The sequence below is a fragment of the Betta splendens genome, chromosome 6, assembly GCF_900634795.4.
Source record: "Betta splendens chromosome 6, fBetSpl5.4, whole genome shotgun sequence".
NCBI classification, from domain to species: Eukaryota; Metazoa; Chordata; class Actinopteri; order Anabantiformes; family Osphronemidae; genus Betta; species Betta splendens.
This window is the reverse complement of record NC_040886.2, coordinates 6,409,298-6,428,527: the sequence shown is the minus strand read 5'-3', so window position 1 is coordinate 6,428,527 and position 19,230 is coordinate 6,409,298. Positions and strand designations below refer to the sequence as shown.

Sequence of the window (19,230 nt, the reverse complement as noted above, 5' to 3'; positions counted from 1 at the left end):
GGAGATGCTTCACAAGAGGCTTGGGAGGACAGGCTGCACCGTTGTCTCTCACCTGGCGGAGGCTTTAATCATTGGGGGGGGGGATTTACGGCAGTCCATAAATCGCAGCAGCCAGGCCTCATTGTTAACCTCCAATTGCTTTCGGGGCTGTAAATATGGCGCCCGTACGTTGCTCCGGCCTTGCCAGTGGTTTATGGAAGACGAGGCCGCGTTAAAGCTGCCACGGGGACTTTTCTCTGACAATAATGAGGAGTAAAGCCCGTGGAGCGACTAGTAAATAAACACAGTCAAATGCTTGGATGCTGTTTCCGCTACCCGGGAATTAGGCTTAAAGTAATCTGTAAATGGATCCAAACACAGGGATTAGCGTCACAGCCTAATTCGCTCATTTTGACATTTACTTTTAACCAGGGGGATCAGTGACATCACTCATTTTTCTAGGTAACATCTGGATTTATTTATCATATAAATAACAATAATCACAGCCTTTAACAAAAAGACACCAGGTGGTGATGTAGTGGCTTCTCTCCTTCTGGCTGATCGGGTCTGCGGGCAGCCGAGTAGAAACTGCCTTCAGGCGTTTGGTACATCGGCGTTAGCGCGCTACGCTAGGAGCTCGGAGGCTGCGCCGCGTTTGTTCTCAGCTGTGTTTTACCAAAAGAGTTGAATTATATACAACCGTAGAAATGAACTTATTCAGTTTTGAAGTAAAGTCAAGCAAAGGGCTGCAAGTGTATAAAGGATTTAATTTACATATTAACACTCAGCGGCGCTTATCTGTATAATAATTAATGCATCCCTTATATGCTTTAGGTTCATAATTTGACTTCAAACAACTTGATTTTGCTGCACGCTTCCGATAACCGTGAATTCTCCATGCTAATGTTTCAGACTTGAGGGTGTGGACGTGTCGGTCATATGAGGTTTTGTGCAGGTTTTGTTTCCTCAGCTCAGGATTCTCACCTCTCAGGCCTTGGTTGCACATGTACTGTAGAAACACCAATGCATTTCCTTGAGCGTGCAGGTTTATTCAAATATCCCTATCATCTTCCCGTCTGAGCTCTCTGAGCTCTCGTTCTGCCTCCTACCAGCTGGCTGGGGTCCAGCGGCGGTCAGTGCTAAGCTGTTACCGGCTCGCTGTTTGCCGTTGCTGCTTAGCTCCACGCTGGGGCCAGACTCGCCCCGCCGGGTGAAGGTCATTAGGTCATAAAACACAACGTTGTTTTTGATTTCTCACCTCCACCCCATCTTCCCCGTGGGGTCCCTCTCTACTGTTTATTACACTCATATGATGGATGCCTGCTGAGGGTGGTCAAGGTGCAGCGCTGATGGAGGTCTGCGAAGTCAGGGCTACAAATTGCCTCCACTACACCAGCTGCATCCAAAATGTATATAAAAAAAGAGTCCTAACATTGTAACAGCAGATTAACGAGACTGTGTGGTGTTTTCTAATTACATAATGGAACTTTGGTCGATTAATAAATGCCAGCATCCTTTTTCACACCATTTCAAATATTCATGTGACTTCAGAGCTACATAAGCAAACAGGAGAACACAGGCAGCTGTAAGTCACGGCGCCACAAATACATTTTGCGTTTTGCTCTGCTGAAGCAGCGATGGCGAGCCTCCAGATGGCTAGCCGGCTTTGGCAGCGCCGCGGCGAACGCCGTTCATCGCATGCACGGCGCCCTCAGCTTGCATTTGCCGAGGAGGCATCTCTCATTTAGACTGAATTACACAAGGAAGGATGATTAACTTCCTGAATTACCCCCTTTGTACCTCGTGGGAAAAAAAAGAAAAAGGAGTTGGAGACTGATGCCGGGTTGTGGGAAATGAGGGTAAATGTCTATTTTTATTGCAGCTCCTGTGTGATCATCACATATAATCCCTCTGTGGTGAGGAAATAGATTTTATTAAATGGCACTGCTCATAGCTCTCGATGCCCATTTCATGTAACTCTAAACAACAACAACAACATTGATACTTGTACTGTAGCTTTGCTCACGTTGGAATTAAGCAGATCTATTTGTACAAGATCTGCAGTGTTGTAAGTGGAGAATCGGTAATTATAAAGGTATATGTGCAGGTTTTTGTGTGTATATTAAACAATATTAAACTCTTCCTCTCTATAAAGAGACAGTTAACAACAGAGGGGATCGCAGCCGTGTGGAAGATGCCGAATTATAGAAAGCTTCCTGCCTCTTTTTCCTCCACCAAAATCTTCCACCCGGGTTCCAGCTCCTGTGATAAGATAAGGGGAAACATCGCTGCGCAGATGAACCAGGGTCTGACGTGAGTTATTGAATTGGAAGCAAAATGCAGCCGCGTTGTGTTGCTGTTCGTCCGCGCTTGAGGAGGAGAAAACTCGTCTGCGTTCCCGCGGGAACGTTCCCCCTTTTCATCAGTCTCTGGCAGAGTTGGAGCAGGTGCCATATCGCTGAAGAGTTGGAGGGGATTTTGTGCTTTGCTTTAGTTCTGGGTTCTCTGGAGAGTTTTCTATAGGTCCCAGCTGTTTTCCTAGTGTCTCTCTCTCTCTTTTTTTTTCTTTTTTACAAAGTCGCCACTCTTTTATCTGAGAGCCGCTCAAAACCCGTACCAGCGCATAGACACGTGGGCCGAGTGGCTCTCGTTCACGGCCGTGAGGGCTTGTGACGACCGTTTCGCAGGTTGTCATTTCGCTTCTCCTTCACTTCTCCTGGCTTCCAGCTCTTCTCCCCCTCTGCTGATGGAGTGTTTGTTTCCAGTCTATAATGCATTGTCTCCTGTGGGGAAGCAGCCACCGGGTTCATTCCTCATTGATCTCGGCTGTCCCCATGCTGTTCAGGCAGAGGCCAGACACTTGGAGCCTTTTGATTGATCACCCCTGGACCTTTGCCTGATCCGCCGGTTGTGGTTCACGCAGCTTCCTCCCTTCAACTCCTGTATTTGCCTTGTTATTGCGGTGGTGTCACCTCTTCCTCTACCAACCCTCTCCTTCCGATTTTAAAAGAAAACGACCCTGTCCGGTGTGTATAGTCACCATTAACTACTCAGATATAAATTAAATATTTAAATATAGCAAAAAAATATATTTTAAAAGTTTCTATAAAGGAACACTGTTGTCAGAAACAATAGTTTACACATATTTGAACAGTTGCTATTTACTCGTAGTTGAAATCTTTTCAAATTAAAAAATATGAAATGGAACATGCCTAGTGGGTAAATGATGAGTCAGCAGGATGTGACACTAATACAAACAGCTGGAACTGTAAACCTGGAGGGTTTACAGGACCGTCTGTCTGTCAGCCGTGGTGAATAGCTGTGATATACTAGCTGTCCGATCTGAGAAAGGTCCTTCTGCGTTGACTAAAAGGAACCAACGCCAAAACAAACAGAAACAGACCGAACTGCAAATGAGCGCCGGTTGATGGCGGTGATGGATTATACTGACTGCAGACGCACGTGAGAGCGAATAATATAAAGGAATTCACCGTTTTATCCTCCTCCCATTTATCCTCCGCTCATCATTTCTCCCCCGTTGGCTGCATGGGTTCTCTGCGTCTTCCTCCTCATCCCCCTCCAATGCCTAGAACACATTTTACGGGTTTGAGGGAAGTAATATGGCCTGGATTTGCATTAATACTCCATTTAGTATCATTTCATTATAGTATCAGTATAATGATACATTATAATGTTTTAGTCATTGTGACCCGCCTCACTTTACAGTTACAGATCACAATGATCCAATTACCATAGAAACCACAGTTTGAGTTTGACCTTTAAACGTCTTTGTGGGCTGCTGGTGAATGAGACAGGTCTTGTTTACTGGGGTTTGCAGTGGAGCTGCACACAGTAGATACAGTATGACAACTCTTTGCGCTTTGAGGGGAGAAAAAAAAGGTTGGCTCGGACTTAAACAATGACTGTGACTGAGATAAAAAGATGATTATTCTTCATGTTTCTCCTCCTGAGGTAATGGCCTTAACAGGCCGACCGAGCAGTCTATTAATCTCGCGGCAGCAGCAGACAGGGCTCGCTTCTGAAGCACTTTGTTTGGCTCTGTTGTTACTGTCGGGGTATCAATTCCCTTAAACGTCCTCCTGGATTTATACTGTCATTAAACAACCCCTGCCTTGATTTTTCCTCACTTGGTTCAGTAGAAGTTTTCGGGCTTATCGACACTGGAGTAAATGCCCCTGGCTTGGAAGCATGGATGTGTCCGCAGTGGCCCTTTTTCAGACCACTGTGAGGTGGAGGCTGGCAGGAGAAAACCAATTTTTATCTGTTATTTCAGCTCGCTCCTGACCAGACAGGGGCAAAACTATGTTAATTGCAACCAGCGAATCAATGGTGTAGTTAAAGCAAGTGTCCCTTTGTCTATTAAAATACCAGAGGAGGACGAGGTCTCCGGCCACTGCAGGTGATTAAAGGTTTGCTGAACTAAATTAGCGCTATGACACATGAAGAGCTGCTTTCTGGTCATGGTGATGACATCATGGTGCCATCATCTTATCAAAATCACACCGATTCTTTTATTTGCCCATTTTTCGCACTTGCCCCACAAATTAACTTTGAGCCTATCAGGTGCCGTCATGAAGTGATATTCAGTCTTATTCACTTGTATTATCAGTATACATCAGAACCGTAGAACTACGGCATGAGGCTTAGGTTTTTAAAAGAACCTAGAGGTTCTTGATTGTCCGTTTTTATGTTCATCCGTCATCTGAACCACTTGATGAGTCATTTTGTAAAGGCAAGTGATATAGCTGACAAGGCAATAACAAGACAAACACTTACTGTAAATAAGCTGCAGTCTCTAAACACAGACAACAGAGAAGCTTTAAAGAAAAACACACCGTACAAAATCAACACTGTCAACTCAAGCGGCCATTTAACATAAACACTAACTAGCGTCTTGATATTTTTTGGTGGATGACATGGAGCAAAAAATGTTTTTCCAAAACATCACCAGCTGCTTAAATCCACACAAGAGAAAATCTACAATTTTTCACCAGATGGTTGAAGATTTGGAAAAAAAAATGTTAATCGTTGCCTTTGAAGCATTTCAAAGCAGTCACAGCCTGTGGGCTTTGACACGTCTCCATCATCTCACATCTGTTTGTCACTTTTTATCCCAATGTCAACTGCACTTCCCAAAACTTGGGACGTTGCCCTAACAAATCCGATTTAGCTTCTTTGGTCACATAAACTCATACCCTGCATCCCCTGGAGCATTGCATCCTTTAATGGCTTATGTTAAAATTGGACACATTCAATTCACTGGTGCATTTTTACCTTTGAAACAGGAATACAATGTCACTTTATATTGCAATATCTACAATTGCCCTCCCTCTGTCTCATGCCCACAGGCGTGAGGCCACAGCTGAGAGATGCTTGTTTGCTGCAACTCACTCTAAGGGTCACAAGGATTCATCAAAAAACATTTTATTTTGCTTTAATAAATGCAAAAGTAAGTGAATGATGTGCATGAGGTTAACGTTTCATTTGCGGGAATAAATTGCTTAATGGATAGAATGGAAGCTGGCAAACGCATAATAAAGACTCGCGATTTGCAAGCCAGATTTTTATGGCAATTAAAATCTGCAGCAGCACAGTGAGAAGTGTGTTTGTCGCGCGATGCACTTCTGCAGTGGTTAAAAACGCACTAAAACAGCAAGCCTTTGGAAATCCTCCATCTTTTCAATTTATCTCGCGTGCATCGCCGTGTGCAGCACAAAAGCCCCACAAGTGTTTGCTTGATTGGATCATTTTACCTGAGTGATGTGGAAAAATTGTGTGGAAAACTACAGCATTTGTTTGCTGCAGGAGGGTGCGGGACATGGTTGAATTTGTACGGTACAGTTGAAACGGAATTATTTCCATGTTATTAGACAGAACTGCTTGTTGGAGTCATGCTGCGCTAATGTTTTGGCCCCTCCTTCCTGGTGGCCAAAATCTTAAGGTAAAACACTCCAGGACAACTCCACCCACTGAGACCCCAATCATAAATATATAGTTGCATCATCGCCTTTCTGACAGCTTCGACTTAAACACTGAGTTTTTAAAAGCATAAGTAATGGCACAGCTGCAGTGTTGGATTTAATAAGACTGTACATGTTTATTTAATACAGTGGCCTGTGAGTGTGGGTTCTTTCATTTTCAGCAATTTTAAGTTCAAACCTTTGTGTAATTGGGTCCAGCCTCTGGAAACGTAGTCTGTCAGTCAGTCTGGTAGCAGCCATTTTGTTACTCTGTGGGTTTGGTGAGTGAGGCTGCGACAGAGTTGAGCAGTCAGAATAGAAGAATGCCTAGAAATGTTTTTTGTATTATTATGTTACATTATTATGTTTTCTTCAAGTTTTAGTGGAGACACAGTGATCAAGACCACAGCCTCAGAGCTGCCTTATTTTGAAAAATATTTCTGGTGACTCTGTAAGAGCATCAAATTTTATAGTGTCCATGCAACACAATAACAACTAATATTATTATTGTATAACAATTACAATCATTATTATAATGTAAATGTATACATACAGGTACATACATATATTCATGCGTAAACTATTTACTGTATGATGACTCTCAAAATGTTGACGTGTGGATGGAGAATGGTATATATGCTGTTATATACTGTATTACACCCACAGCCATAAAGGAGAGACTGTATAATGTACTTGTTAAATGATCCGTTATACGATTCCTAGAATAGTATGGCTTCATGTAGGCGGGCAGGCTGGTGGACACGGGCTGAATATGGCTGTGATGGACACAGCGAGAGAAGGAGCGAAGATGAGACAGACAGACAAAGTGAGATTGAAAGAGTTGACCCTGAGTGGCTACTGAGTCACAACTAATCAATGTCCTCCGCTGGCGCAGGAAGCTGCGGCAATGCGATAGAAGCTCAGGATGCAATAATCCCATGCTGTGCCAGGCGTGGCTTTTAAATGAATCATGGAAAGATCAGACTCTTCGTACAACGATGAAATTTGTTGAACTCACGACAGGGGTTTGTGTTTGTCATAGAGCGCGTGGGCGTCCTCAAGACTGCTCCTACAGATTTATAGGTGGCGGTACTGTACGCTGGTACGGTACATGTCATGATCTGAGGAGAAGCCTGCAGGTAGACAAAAGTCCAACCCACGCACCTGGTCGAAATCGATGGCGGCTCCAGAACAATGTGGGCGTGCTGTAAATAGAGGAGAATGCCGTGCCCTCGGATGAGCTATAAATTATCCCCGCGCCTCCTTCCAGGTGGACGCGCGGACCAGTGGGTAGGAACAATAAGGGGTGGGGGGGTGGGGGGGGTGAAGGAATGAGGCGAGCATCAAGGCTAAGATGTGCAAAGAAGCCGCCCGGGGCCCGGTGACGAAGCATGATGAAGATTCATGGCAGCTCTCCCGCTGCCATCCATCTCGGCTAGCGTGCGTGCGTGCCGCCGAGCTGGCAGCGGCTTCGCTACGTGGGTGCTAAAATAGAGCCCATGTCAGAGAGGTCGCAGACAGGATAATGAAATGTGAACGCGAGGGCAGGAAAAGCAGCACAGATGTCACAATATTGCACCGGAGGATAAATGTGCTGTTTATATCAGCGGGCACTTAACATGCTGTCATTTATCCACGGGGCGCTGCTTTTTTTTTTTTTTTTTTTTTAGATATGTACAAAATGGCTCACACAACTCGCGCTCCGTCAGAAGGCTAACAGGTGGCTGACACGACGGAGAAGACAGAGCCCGTCCTTTATGTGGGGAAAGCAGGCTGCCGCCATCAGAAAGGCACACGGTGTTCCCTCTGTCAGTGCTTCAGCACAAACTATTGTGACATTTCCATTCTCGGTTGAATTTTTTGTCTTATTTTTAGGGCTTGGCTCACATTATTGAACCTGTAACCCAGAGAAGACATGGCTGTCAGGGAATCTGACTGCCGCGGAGGAACAGAGAGCGTTACCTGCGCGGCGTTTCCCCGACAGCTTTGGCTTTTTTTGTTTTTTCTTTTAATACAATTGCACAGATGAGCCCTCGGTTTGTGCTGTTTTTTTTTTTTTTTTGCAGCGGGACTTGGCAACGCGATAGAGCTGTTAGGCCGAACGAGCGCTTCCAAGGCCGTGGTGGGCTGACAGGGACTTTAAACACAAAGCGGCAGGGGCTATTTTAATTACTCCTTGGCTGCCTTGTTGTCGTGGCGACAAAGGGAATTAGGGATGCGAGGCAACGTGGAGACGCGCGGATGGAAGAGGGGCGAAAGTGGGAGGGAGGGGAAGGCGTTGTGTCTGAAGTGAGAGACGGGGACGTTTAGGGCACGTTTATGCAGAGGCGAAGGAGAAAAGAATGGCACAGGATGAGAAGTCCTCCTTTCTTGTGTGGTTGAGGTATTAATAATAAAATTCAGCCTCTCCTTAGCTGGGATAAAACAGCTAAGCTCGCTCTAATGGACAGTTACTTACTCTGCCTCCAGTAATCCCGGGTAGGTTGTGGTCGTACCGGCTCTTTAAGGAGACTTGAAATGGAGCGGTTGGCAAACATTCCTGCGAGCACTTAAAGAGCTTACATGATAAGTGGCCTTTCGCGCGTCTGGTCGGGGGACGGACTGGTTTTGTATCGAGCTTGGTCTCTCTGGACAGGAGAGGGATGGAAGGGTGCGAGTACAAAGGCGGGGAACAGAGCTCTGCACAAATGGAAAAAAAGGAATTGGCTCGATTCCCTCCTCGAAGAGCACGTCGCACGTGGAGAACTGGTGAATGTGCTGGTTCGTAGGAAGAAGGTGAAACATAGCGGCTGGTAACAGTCTGCGCGCTTACATCGTCTTTACAGCCAGGTTCTTAGTTCGTAGTAGCAGTACAGCTGCATACTCACATGTTTTTGTGTGTTTAGGTTAGTCATTGTTTTAGAGCTTTGACTCAACAGAGTGCTTCATATTTGTCCCAGGTTTTTCTGCGTTGCTTTGATATAATAACGTGTGTGTTAGTTATCTTACAGTTTCTTCCATCTGTGCTTTTACTTTGGGAGGCGATGGAGGGAGAGGGTAGTTTTTATTATAGCGGTGTATTTGATTTGAGTCCTGAGATTTCTTTCTTTTTTTTTTTTTTTTCTTTTGGCTTCAATGTGAGAAAAGCAAGACGGACAAAACAGAGACTCCTGGCACGAGCTCACCTACTGACAGGGTGCACGGATAAAAGAAAGGAAACCAAAGGAGCAACTCTCCAGCAGGACACGCTTCTCTCAGTGGCCGGGACCAGGGTCTGCGTCCAGCAGATATTCTCCACAAGCAGACGAGTTCAGTTTGCCACGGTCCATCTGAACCTGCTGTTGGAGGCATCTGGCGTGAAAAAAATGGGCAAACTCGCCAGATGCTTCTCACGTCTGACCCCGCAATGCTGCGAATATGTCGAATCCGCCAAATCAAGGCTCAGGTCCCGATGGTGATGCTGCCGCACATCAACGGGCCCGTTGGTGTGTTTGTTTGTTGGCGCCTCCGTCTCTGTCTGACGGCCTCATCTTCTACGCAGCAGGCTCGGCGCTGATTAGGTCGCGTTGAGCACCAAACGGGTCGGGGATGATTGGCAGCTGATTGTTTGCCTCTTCTGCGCGCCAGCTGCCCCACATCACAGCCCATCAGTTATGAGCTGGACAGGAAGCCCAGGGGGGCAGTGGTTTGCTCTTGTCCTGACTTTACCTACAGAACATTTAGAATTATTAAAGCCACCTTTGTCCTTCTCTACCAATGAACCTATCACACAGCTTTAATTACTGTGAAGATTCCAATCTATTGGAGGACTTTGCACTCCCTCTCTCTCTCGCTCCAATCTATCCTGCAGCAGAATAAGTAATATCCATAGAGTCCAGTTTGCTCTTTGCATACAGCCCATTCAGGGGATAAATACATTTGGCTTTGATAAGCTGAGACGCCAAATTAAGACTTGAAATGAGGGAACCTGAGTTGTGGAGAGATAAAACCACAACTGATCCCCGGACAGACGGCGCGACTGCTCGCAGCCTTTGTCTGCGGACGCGCGCCGTATCGACGCCGACGCGTGGATGATAGAAACCCTGACACCTTGTCACAGACCCGGATCAATAAATCACGCTCCACATCAGGACTTTGTTGGTGCTCATGCAAAGCGGCTCGTCGTCTCTCGACTGCAGTTTTTCTTTTCTCCATCCGTCAGGCTCTCCCCTTCCCTCCCCCGTTGTCCCTCTTCTTCCTCTCCGTGTCTCATTGTCTCCCCGCTCTACTCATCTCTGCGCCATTAATCTTTCAAGCAATGAATTGGAGCTACTGACTCTATCACTCCTATTATCGACTGCAGCCGTCCCTTATTTATGCTCCATTTTTCTCCCTCTCTTCCTCCCTCAGCCTTTCTGCTGTTGTTCCATTGACCGGCATGTAATTTCTTACATGAATAATGCAAGCAGCAGGACAAAAATAGTTGCGCCGCTTCCTCCCTTTTTGCCTGGGATTTGTTCTACAGTGGTTTTGTAAGAATGCACTTGGGCTGATTTCTATTCAGCTGTGACAGCTACTTTGTTATGAGGGATTTGGATGTAACGATACCAGGGAAGCGAAGCCGCGCTCGCTCTGAAATGCACCGCATCCAGGCGCAGATTTATTCGACCCCTCGCCGGACAAACGTATCAGACGACGCCAGCGAACGCCGGTCCGAGGCGAAAATTAGATTTCCCCTTGCAGCAGTGTTTGCTGATGTGCCAGCGTCAGATGTATATCAAAGTGTTCGTCTTCCATCGGGCGGCTTTCCAAGCTTTTTTTTTTTTTTTTCCCCAAACAATGCGCTGTACTGTGAAAGGCACCAAACGATCCCAGATTAAAGCAAATTAACAACTTTGTAGACACTAATTGCTCAATTTACGCGTGAAGTGTGCAATAGGAGCTCGACTGAAGGAGGCCTTGTTCCTGGTTGTGGCAACTTGCTGTATTTTAAATATCATAGCAATTACGTACAGGACTAACCTCCTGTTAGAAGAACAGTAACTATTCCTCAGAGACCTGCATTCGTGCGTCAACGGCTGACTCGCGTCTCTGCTTCTCTCCCGGCTATCAAACAAATGATATCCTTTGAAATGCGGAATGATGCAGGAGTGATTAAACCGCCGCACCGCGCACAGGAAGGAGCTATTTCTTTTATTGTCGATGCTATTTGAGGACTTCATTCCATTGAGGTTGGTGGCGGGAAGGCACGTGTTTGTGGTGTGGCGCACGAGCTCAGGTGCATGTGGGTCATGCTGAAAAACATTTCAATAATTACCATGACTCTTGTAAGTCTTCTTATTTCATAACAGCATCCAGGGACTCACATGAATCCCAGAAACAGCCCTCTGAAAATAATTTGGATATTCTCCATATTTGCTCTTCCAAACTAGGATCTGGAAGAAAAGGGGGGCTCTTGTGTGAGTTTTTATTTTATCTAACTCTGTTCTCTCAGTAATCTGTGGAGTGCCTTGAAAATCACAGTTTTCCTCCACATGGCATCCCGCAGTTACAAAGAGAACCTTGGATGCCATCTTTTGAAATAGTCGTCTCACAGTCACGTTCCTTCCTTTGGCTCCCTTTGTGAACTCCAGGCAATTATTAGAGAGCTCCAGTGTGTTATGTTAGGAATTAGCCCCGACTCTCAGCTCACCTTCAGTTCCTGCTCATATCTTTCCTTCTTTCCTGTTATTTCCTGTTGAGCCAGTCGTGAGGTGAGCGTGCGGCGGGTGCGTGCCGCTTCGCTGAGCCGCGTGGTGCAGCTCTGAAAGCCAGCGCACGCTGCTCCGCTGTGTAAAGTGAGGGGTGTGGGAGTCTGGCTCACACTTCCTCTGCACCAGGAGGGGTTTTAGAGACGGGGCCGACGCGAGAGACTGCACAGCGAGGTTTTCTCTCAGCGGGGCTGTTTTTTCCTCCTGATTGCTCCACCAGGCACTGTGTTTTGTTTTGTCTTTGTTCATTTGTCTGGCGTTGTGTTGCTTAGCCTCGGCCTCCAGTCGGCCACGTTTTACACCTTATTCCCCCCTTTCTGCCTCTGCCTGTTAATTTCAACCTCTTATTTTTCCCGCTGAGCTCTGTCAGATCGTGCATCACAACAGGTGCCATCTTGTCATCTTCAGTGTGATGTATTATCACCCTCCCATTCGATGCTGTCTGATGCACACTCGGAAAATCCAGCTCAGATGTAGCAATATTAACAGTTGTGGGCAGAGAAACACAATCACTTTTCATATTTGGTGATGAATCATCGGCTTTAGGCTGCAGTAAATGTCATCTGGGCGTCTTTGTGTATGGCTCCACGTTTTAATATGATAACAATGAGTCATTAGAAGCTACTGTTGACTCAGCAGGATGGCAGGATGAATAATGGAAGGCAATGCATTGTTATTATGCAGGGATAATTAGCATAATGTACAGTACAGTAGTAGTGGTAGTGCAGTGGTTCTTAACAAAAGCAGATATGAGGTTTTATTCCTCCATGTTTTTGAACTGACTAACAGCAGGTCACTAAACATTAGATTCTGATTTGTGGAGTTTTGGGAGCTGAGCTCGTTTGGCTGCAGGTGAAGAGCAGACTCCCTGTTTCCTGCAGACTTGCACTTGTTTATGTTTAATAAGAGAGAGATTAATTAAGCTCATTGGTATTCTAGGAAGCTGGCTTCACCCGTTCCTCCGGGCTCAGGATTGGCAAGGTCACAGGCTGGAGTGGCACTGGGTGAACGTAGCGAGGCTGGGAGGAAGCAAGCGGGAGCCCAGCGCCCACTGCTCTGATGGGTTTTGGTCAAAACCTGCAATGTGTGTGTGAGAGAAAAGTTTAGTTTAGATCTCATTAACTGCTGCTCCCTAGAATCACACCAAATTTTAAGTCTCTTTGGTGTGTTTGAAAATGTGTGTGATTGACAGTTTCTTTTGTTGTATAATATGTGAGACCATCTGACAGGGCCTTTAAGCTTTAACCTTAATTATCAGTGGTAGAAAAGTTCTGGGCCTGGTGCTGCTTCAAAGCTAGAGATTGAGCAACATAAAGGACGACTTGTATTTGTACAGCACCAGAAGTAATGACAATGTGGACAACATTTTAGCCCAAGTGTAAAGTCAATACACGCCACAGAGAAGAAAGACATGCATCTGATGAAGGATGTAGTGCAACTTCAGGTCAATGACTTTAACTGTACCGCTTAGTACTGCATCGATGAGCAGACGTAGCGTTGGGTCGGGCTGAGGCAGCACTTTACGAAAGGGGTGCGCGTGCGAGTCATCGGTCAAAGCAGAACGCTCGATTCCAGAACACCGCCCCTTTAAAAATGTGACGGCCGATAACCACAGATCACATCCTCTGGCTGCACGCGTAATCTGTCGCCTCCGTCCAAACAGCCATCGCACCTGTTCTAATAGTGAGCGCTGATTATCTGCTCGGTTACAGGCAGAAGCTCTTGGCTCAGGGTTCGCTCACAAACCACAGACTCAGTGTCACAGACTCTGTGCAAGGGTTGGACTTTACTACAAGTGCGAAGCGACAACGAGAAAAACAACACCTTAAAAAAATCCCAGTAGTAGTGCAAAGTGTGAACGTGAAAGCAGAACTGCAAGGATTATAACACAAACAATGGAACTAAAACTTTAGAAAGTCCTTGAATCCACATTAAAAAAGACTGATTTAAGCCTTTAAAGTTAAAACAAAGGGGTGCTTTTTGCGACCTGTAAAGCAAAGAGTTTCACTGCTGTGCTCCTAAGACGTCAGCTGATGCTGTATTAACGTTATGCTCTTTACCGTCCATGTTATTTTGGGTACGCATAAGCATCACACACTACACAGGAAGAAAGTGAGTCTTTTGTCACTCTTCATCATTACCTTCTTTGGCCTCTTTCATCTTTCTCCCTTGGAAATTAAAAAAAAAGTAATCAAAGGCTTGGCATTGGACAGCTCAGTGTCCTCTGCCTCATTCTCTCTAAAAAATGTCTTTTTGCTCTTCCCCTGATTCTTCCGCAAAGGCCGGCGTCTTCGTCAAAATCCCCTTATTTCAGGGGTGCTGAGACCCTCCAGCTTGTCTCAGAGGAGCCATGCCTCTGTAAGGCGCCCCTGCTAAACGCTCTGCCACTAATTTAACAGCTTTGTGATTCGGATTCTCCTGTGGGAGCCCAGCCGCCCGTTCGAGGGTTTCCTGTCAGCTTGGACTCCTCTCTGCCCCGTCCTGCCCGTCGCACCACGCAGTTAGCATCAACCCTGCAAGTGCTCTGGCCGGTGCGCTTGGCTAATCCCACATCGGGGGGCAGAGTTCAGGCTCCCTGGAGAAGTGACCGTGGCCGGCGGGGTGAACGGTACAAGCGTATTTGAGATTAGGGCTCAGGCAAGTCAAACGTCGGATTAGGAGTGAATAGTGAACGAGGAGGCTCCACTGGGTCTCAGTAGCAGCCTAATGTGGTGCTTTGGCCTGCTCTACCATGAGATGCTCATGCTTGTCTCTGGGTGATGTACGTTATTCTCAGCTGTGTGCTCAATGCCTTTAAGAATTACAAACAGCCATAGCTAATATTGCTAAATATTGCCAATCTCATTAGTTGTGTGGCGGATGCCTTTAACCACACTCACTGGTTCATGTTCTCCTGTCACCAGTGTTTCTTTATGCTACATAGGAATTCTGATATTCATGTCCTGGTTCGTTTCCTTTCTCCAGGATGACGAGCCGATCACAGGAGGCGCTGACAGCAGAGACCAGAGCCGCGTCCGGAAGTTCCTCAGTCAGCACCACAAGAAATTGCCATGGAAACCAGAGGTGATACTTTTTTTTTTTTTTTTTTAGAATTTTCTGTCCTCTTTTATACACATGCTCTTAGTCATCCCGTTTTTTCCACCTTATTCATACACAAGGTTTGTTATATCGAGGTCTTTCAGGTGCTTTATTTGTGCGATTCGTCGCCCAAACAAATCACACTTACCCCCCACTTGCATCTCGATTAGCCGTAGATTTAATAATAGAACTTCCACCGTGAGTCCTTTCTTAGCCTAAAATACAGTTTAGATGCAGATGTGTCACTTGCGTTTTGTCTCTGCTGGTATTTGCAGTCTAACAGAAATCCATTCACTTTCTAGTGCTATTATCCAAAGAACAGAAGGTTCCTCAAGGGTATGATGATAAATGGTCGCGTCAGAATGATAATATTTCATCCCGAGCCATTAGCGGGTTATATTTGAAAGCACCTATGACCAGAAGATTACAAGTTGATGCGATTCGTCCTAATTTTTCAGCTCGGTTACAGACGTACTTTACACACACTGGGCAAGAAAAGGAGCAGACAGAGCAATTACGCCGCAAATGCGTGATAAGAAAAGTGGCTCTGAATTTGTTTAATGAAAGGGCTTTTTTTTGTGCGAGCGTGAGCCCAGTCTGCAAAATATGATTCATGACGCACTCCTTCTCCACCTGGGGTTGGGTTTAACCGCAGTGGAGACTTTAACTCTTCATACAGACCAAATAAGATGGAATGTAGGCAATAACTGTCACGTCAGTTATTTTTTTATTGGTTTGACTTCCCAGAATGCTGCATTTGTGCTCTTATTGCTTCTGCAAAACATGGCACACGTAGTCTTCTGAGCTGTTTTTGCCTTTTACCACTTTTTCAAGCTGCATCAAACATGCTCGAGGGCATATTTAATGCTGTAAGGCCATGCTTCCGTTTTCTTTGTCTTATTAATATTGAAATATTGGCTTCATACAGTAGGTTATCACGTTGATCGTTTGTGCTCTGTTTGAAACAGCCTAGAAACATCAGCTGGCTGAGGTTTTGAGGTGCGTTAATCTAAATTGAGCTTTTGGCTCAATTTAAAAGGGCGATACTTAGGAAACGAGGAGTCACGTGAGGCTTTGGAAGAGCCAGGCTGGGCCCGCGGCCAGACAAGCCATCTGAATCCGAACCATGCGGACTAATTGCACCAATGCAAATGGATTTCATGGTCTGATCACAGCGAGGCGCTTTATTATGGACGGGAACATGGCTTCCCTTTCTGTGCTTCGTGGTTGATCTTTATGTATGTGAACTGAGGACCACAGGATGCTTTTGCACTCAAAGACCTAAACATGATTTAATTGACCAAATATAATCTCTTATTTATAGGACGCAAGGTTTTAACATCCGACCGCACTGCATTTTGCATTAAGTTCGCTTAGCATCAAAGCTCACTAGACATGCTACAGTATTTCTCTGACTTAATTCCAGGCTGCTCATAAAGCAACATGACATTTAGTTTCGGCGGATGTACTGTACTGCACAGCCAGCAGAAGTCTATCACCCGCTTGATGCATCTCTAGAAACCATCCATTCCGCTCTCATCTCCGAGCGTTTGCTGCGACGAGCCCGAGCCAAGTCTGTCAGAGTCCGTGCGGCGCAGCAACTCGTCTCGTGCCTTCCCCGCTACATATCTGTCCTAATTACCAGAACTAACTTGTTTTCCTGGTGCGCCGCCAAGATGGCAGAGGTCTGGGAGGCCACTGAGCTGGCACCGTCGGAGGCTCAGGCTCAGGCTGGTGGACGTAGAGTGGTGCCATATGCCAGCTGTCACACACTGGCAGAGGTCACGCGAGCGGGCGGGCGGGCGGGCGGAAGCGTTCAGACGAGCGGCACACACAAAAGCTCAGTCGTGGACAAGCCAAGCGAAGGGATTGACTCGAATCCAGTAAATAACAATATTTTTGGAATAATGTGCCGTGATGCTGATCCGTGCTGGGCTAGTGAAGCCCCCCTGGCCGGTGAACTCATCCGGACATGACTGCAGATTAGCATAGTCATGTAGCGATGACATACTCAAGGACACCAGCATGTCAAGGACTCGGAGGCAGGAGAGAGATCAGAGAGAGAGAACCAGTCGTAGCATCGATCCAGGGAACCTGTGCATCAATCACTCATATTTAGCCAGCAGTCAGTATTTCTTATGTCTTAAAGTCGCAGGCTGCGCAGGAGTCAAATCCTCATTCTGACCGTGCTGTTTAGGGAGCAGAGATTATGAGGATGTAGAGCGGATCAGTGGATCAGAATGTTCGGAAAAACAAACAGGTGGAGGTGAAGGGCGTCTCGACTTCTGGTGCAGCAGACGGATGACTCAGGTGGGAGCAGTCGTCACAACCAAGTTATAAGGGGAGTGAATTCTATTATAACATGGTGATGGAATGTACCTTTATTACGGAGCAAACACAAAGGATGCGGTTGAGGTGGGGTTTGGCTTTATAATGTACTCACACTACAGCATAACTGTGAACAAATCCTCGTCTGCACTCAGCCCCTCAATACAAAACCTCATGCCGTGACAGGGCTGGTGGAGGAATGAGATCTATTTCTTGCCTTCGCCCCTCCTGTTATTTCTCAAAAGCGCGCGAGAGTGACTGGACTGTGGGAGGATGCGGAAGAAAAGGTGTGATATTTGTCTGTCGGCACCATTCCCCTCAGTCTGCCTCTCCTTCTCCACTCTGCAGACCTAGATCCAGGACGCCAACGCGATCAAGCGGACGAACCAGGGGCAGAAATGTGAGGAGTCTCACCTGCCTTTAATTGAGCGGTCGACAATGAAAAGCAAATCCTGCTGTGTCTCATTTCCCTCAAATCCTCGCATCCATCGAACGCATCCCCATCCCCCCCTTGTGCTTTTTCCTTGGCATGACGGGATACATGTAATTGTAGGACAGATGGCAGATTATACAAACCCTCATTACAGTAGTTGATGAGGCTGGAATCTGGATCATATGAACCTTGTCTTCCATTTTGTGCTGCTCTCATCTATGTAAGATGAGCTCTCATTATTTCTATCCTTTTAAATCTCTGTACCTTTGAAATGCCACTTTTCCTCGCTGGACGTACCTACTCAACCTACTTTCTCTTCGTTCCTTAATCACCAGAGTAATGTAAGATATTCAGAAGAAATCTAAATCTTCTGGATTAAATGGCTGGAATCTTGAAGTCGTAACCTTCCCAAATACATCATGCATGTTCATTCAGGATTTTAAGTTGTAGATTGGTTAACCATCAAAACAGTAATAAGACGAAACAGTGAGCTCAGATATTCCCCAGACGTGAGATCTCTGTGGTACTGCACCACAAATCCACCTGTGTGCCGTTGCCAGGAACATCGTGTCTCACTCTTTCTTGTTCAAAGGGAATTTACAATGTTAATTGATGCGACTCCTCGTCGCTGCGTGTGCCGAGCAGCCGTTTGTCAGAGCCGCGCTGCCAGCAGGAACGCACTCCGACGAGGGGAGACAGACACTCCTGCAGTAGATGAAGGGAGAGGAGCCTGATTTGCACGATGGCGCGGGAGAGAGAGGAGACGCTGACGAGCTCACGAACTCCCAGGCACGCGGCCGCGTGCGTGGAGTCGAGCGTCTCGGTGGAAGGTCGACGACGCCAGTGCGGCCTGTTGCCACGCGCTCCTGCTCTGAACGCCTTCCAGTTTATTCCTCCCTTTTATTCCTTTGCAACCGTCACATCATCCGTTCTGCCTTCCTTTGCTTTATTTACCTGCCTCCTTACTGGATTTTGACAGATGGCATTAATTACTCCGCCGCCCCCAGACCCCCGCCGCTCTCACCTTGCCTCCCATTTAATGGCAGTCAAAGCTGCTGCAGGTGCTCCGTTGCTGTGAAGCTATAAATAGGGGTGGCTGTTGGGTCAATCTCTGGAGACTGATGAGGGCAAGGAGCAGGTGGATGAAGACACAGAGGACAGAGACAACTGTAGGAGGAATGGACAGCCTGCACTAAAACCATAAGCCTGAGATAAAAGGACAATAAAGTCACATGGAGTTTCCTTACCAACAAATATTAAGTGAACGCTTTCACCTTCCAAAATCAGGAAAAGACAATAGGCAGTGGAACAGACAGTGTAGCTCAGACAAGCTGGAGGACTGACAGCGTTTGCCAGGCAACAGGCAGAGATGGACGGATGGAGGTGCGGAAATAGAGAGGCAGTTAGAGAGTCGACAAGTTTAGGGAAAATGGGACTGAAGGCTTCGAGAGAGGAGAGAGAAGCAGCGCTCGCAAGGAGACGATTTAACGGGAGCGAAGCGCAGACACTTTAACAGAGCACAGGGATAACGGGGGTGAATTCGAGCTAGAGAGGGCGAAGCAAATTCAAATTCCGCCGCGCGGCGAGGCCCGAGCGCAGCCGCGTCTCCTGCTGCGCTGTCACCCACAAAATAGAGCCAATTATACGTAAACGCCCCCAACAGAAATGCGACTTTACAGCCTGTGGCGTCTCCAGCGCTGCACAGGGATGCGTGCGTGCGTAC

At 46.6% G+C, this 19,230-nt stretch overlaps 1 protein-coding gene across 1 annotated transcript in view; it reads left to right on the top strand.

The window, feature by feature from the left end:
• b4galnt4a (beta-1,4-N-acetyl-galactosaminyl transferase 4a) overlaps positions 1 to 19,230 on the top strand; it is a 90,368-nt gene that overhangs the window by 33,504 nt on the left and 37,634 nt on the right. The window contains exon 3 of the mRNA XM_029154303.3: positions 14,633 to 14,731. Within this exon, the coding sequence (XP_029010136.1) occupies positions 14,633 to 14,731 (99 nt within the window). The remainder of the gene's footprint in view (positions 1 to 14,632; positions 14,732 to 19,230) is intronic.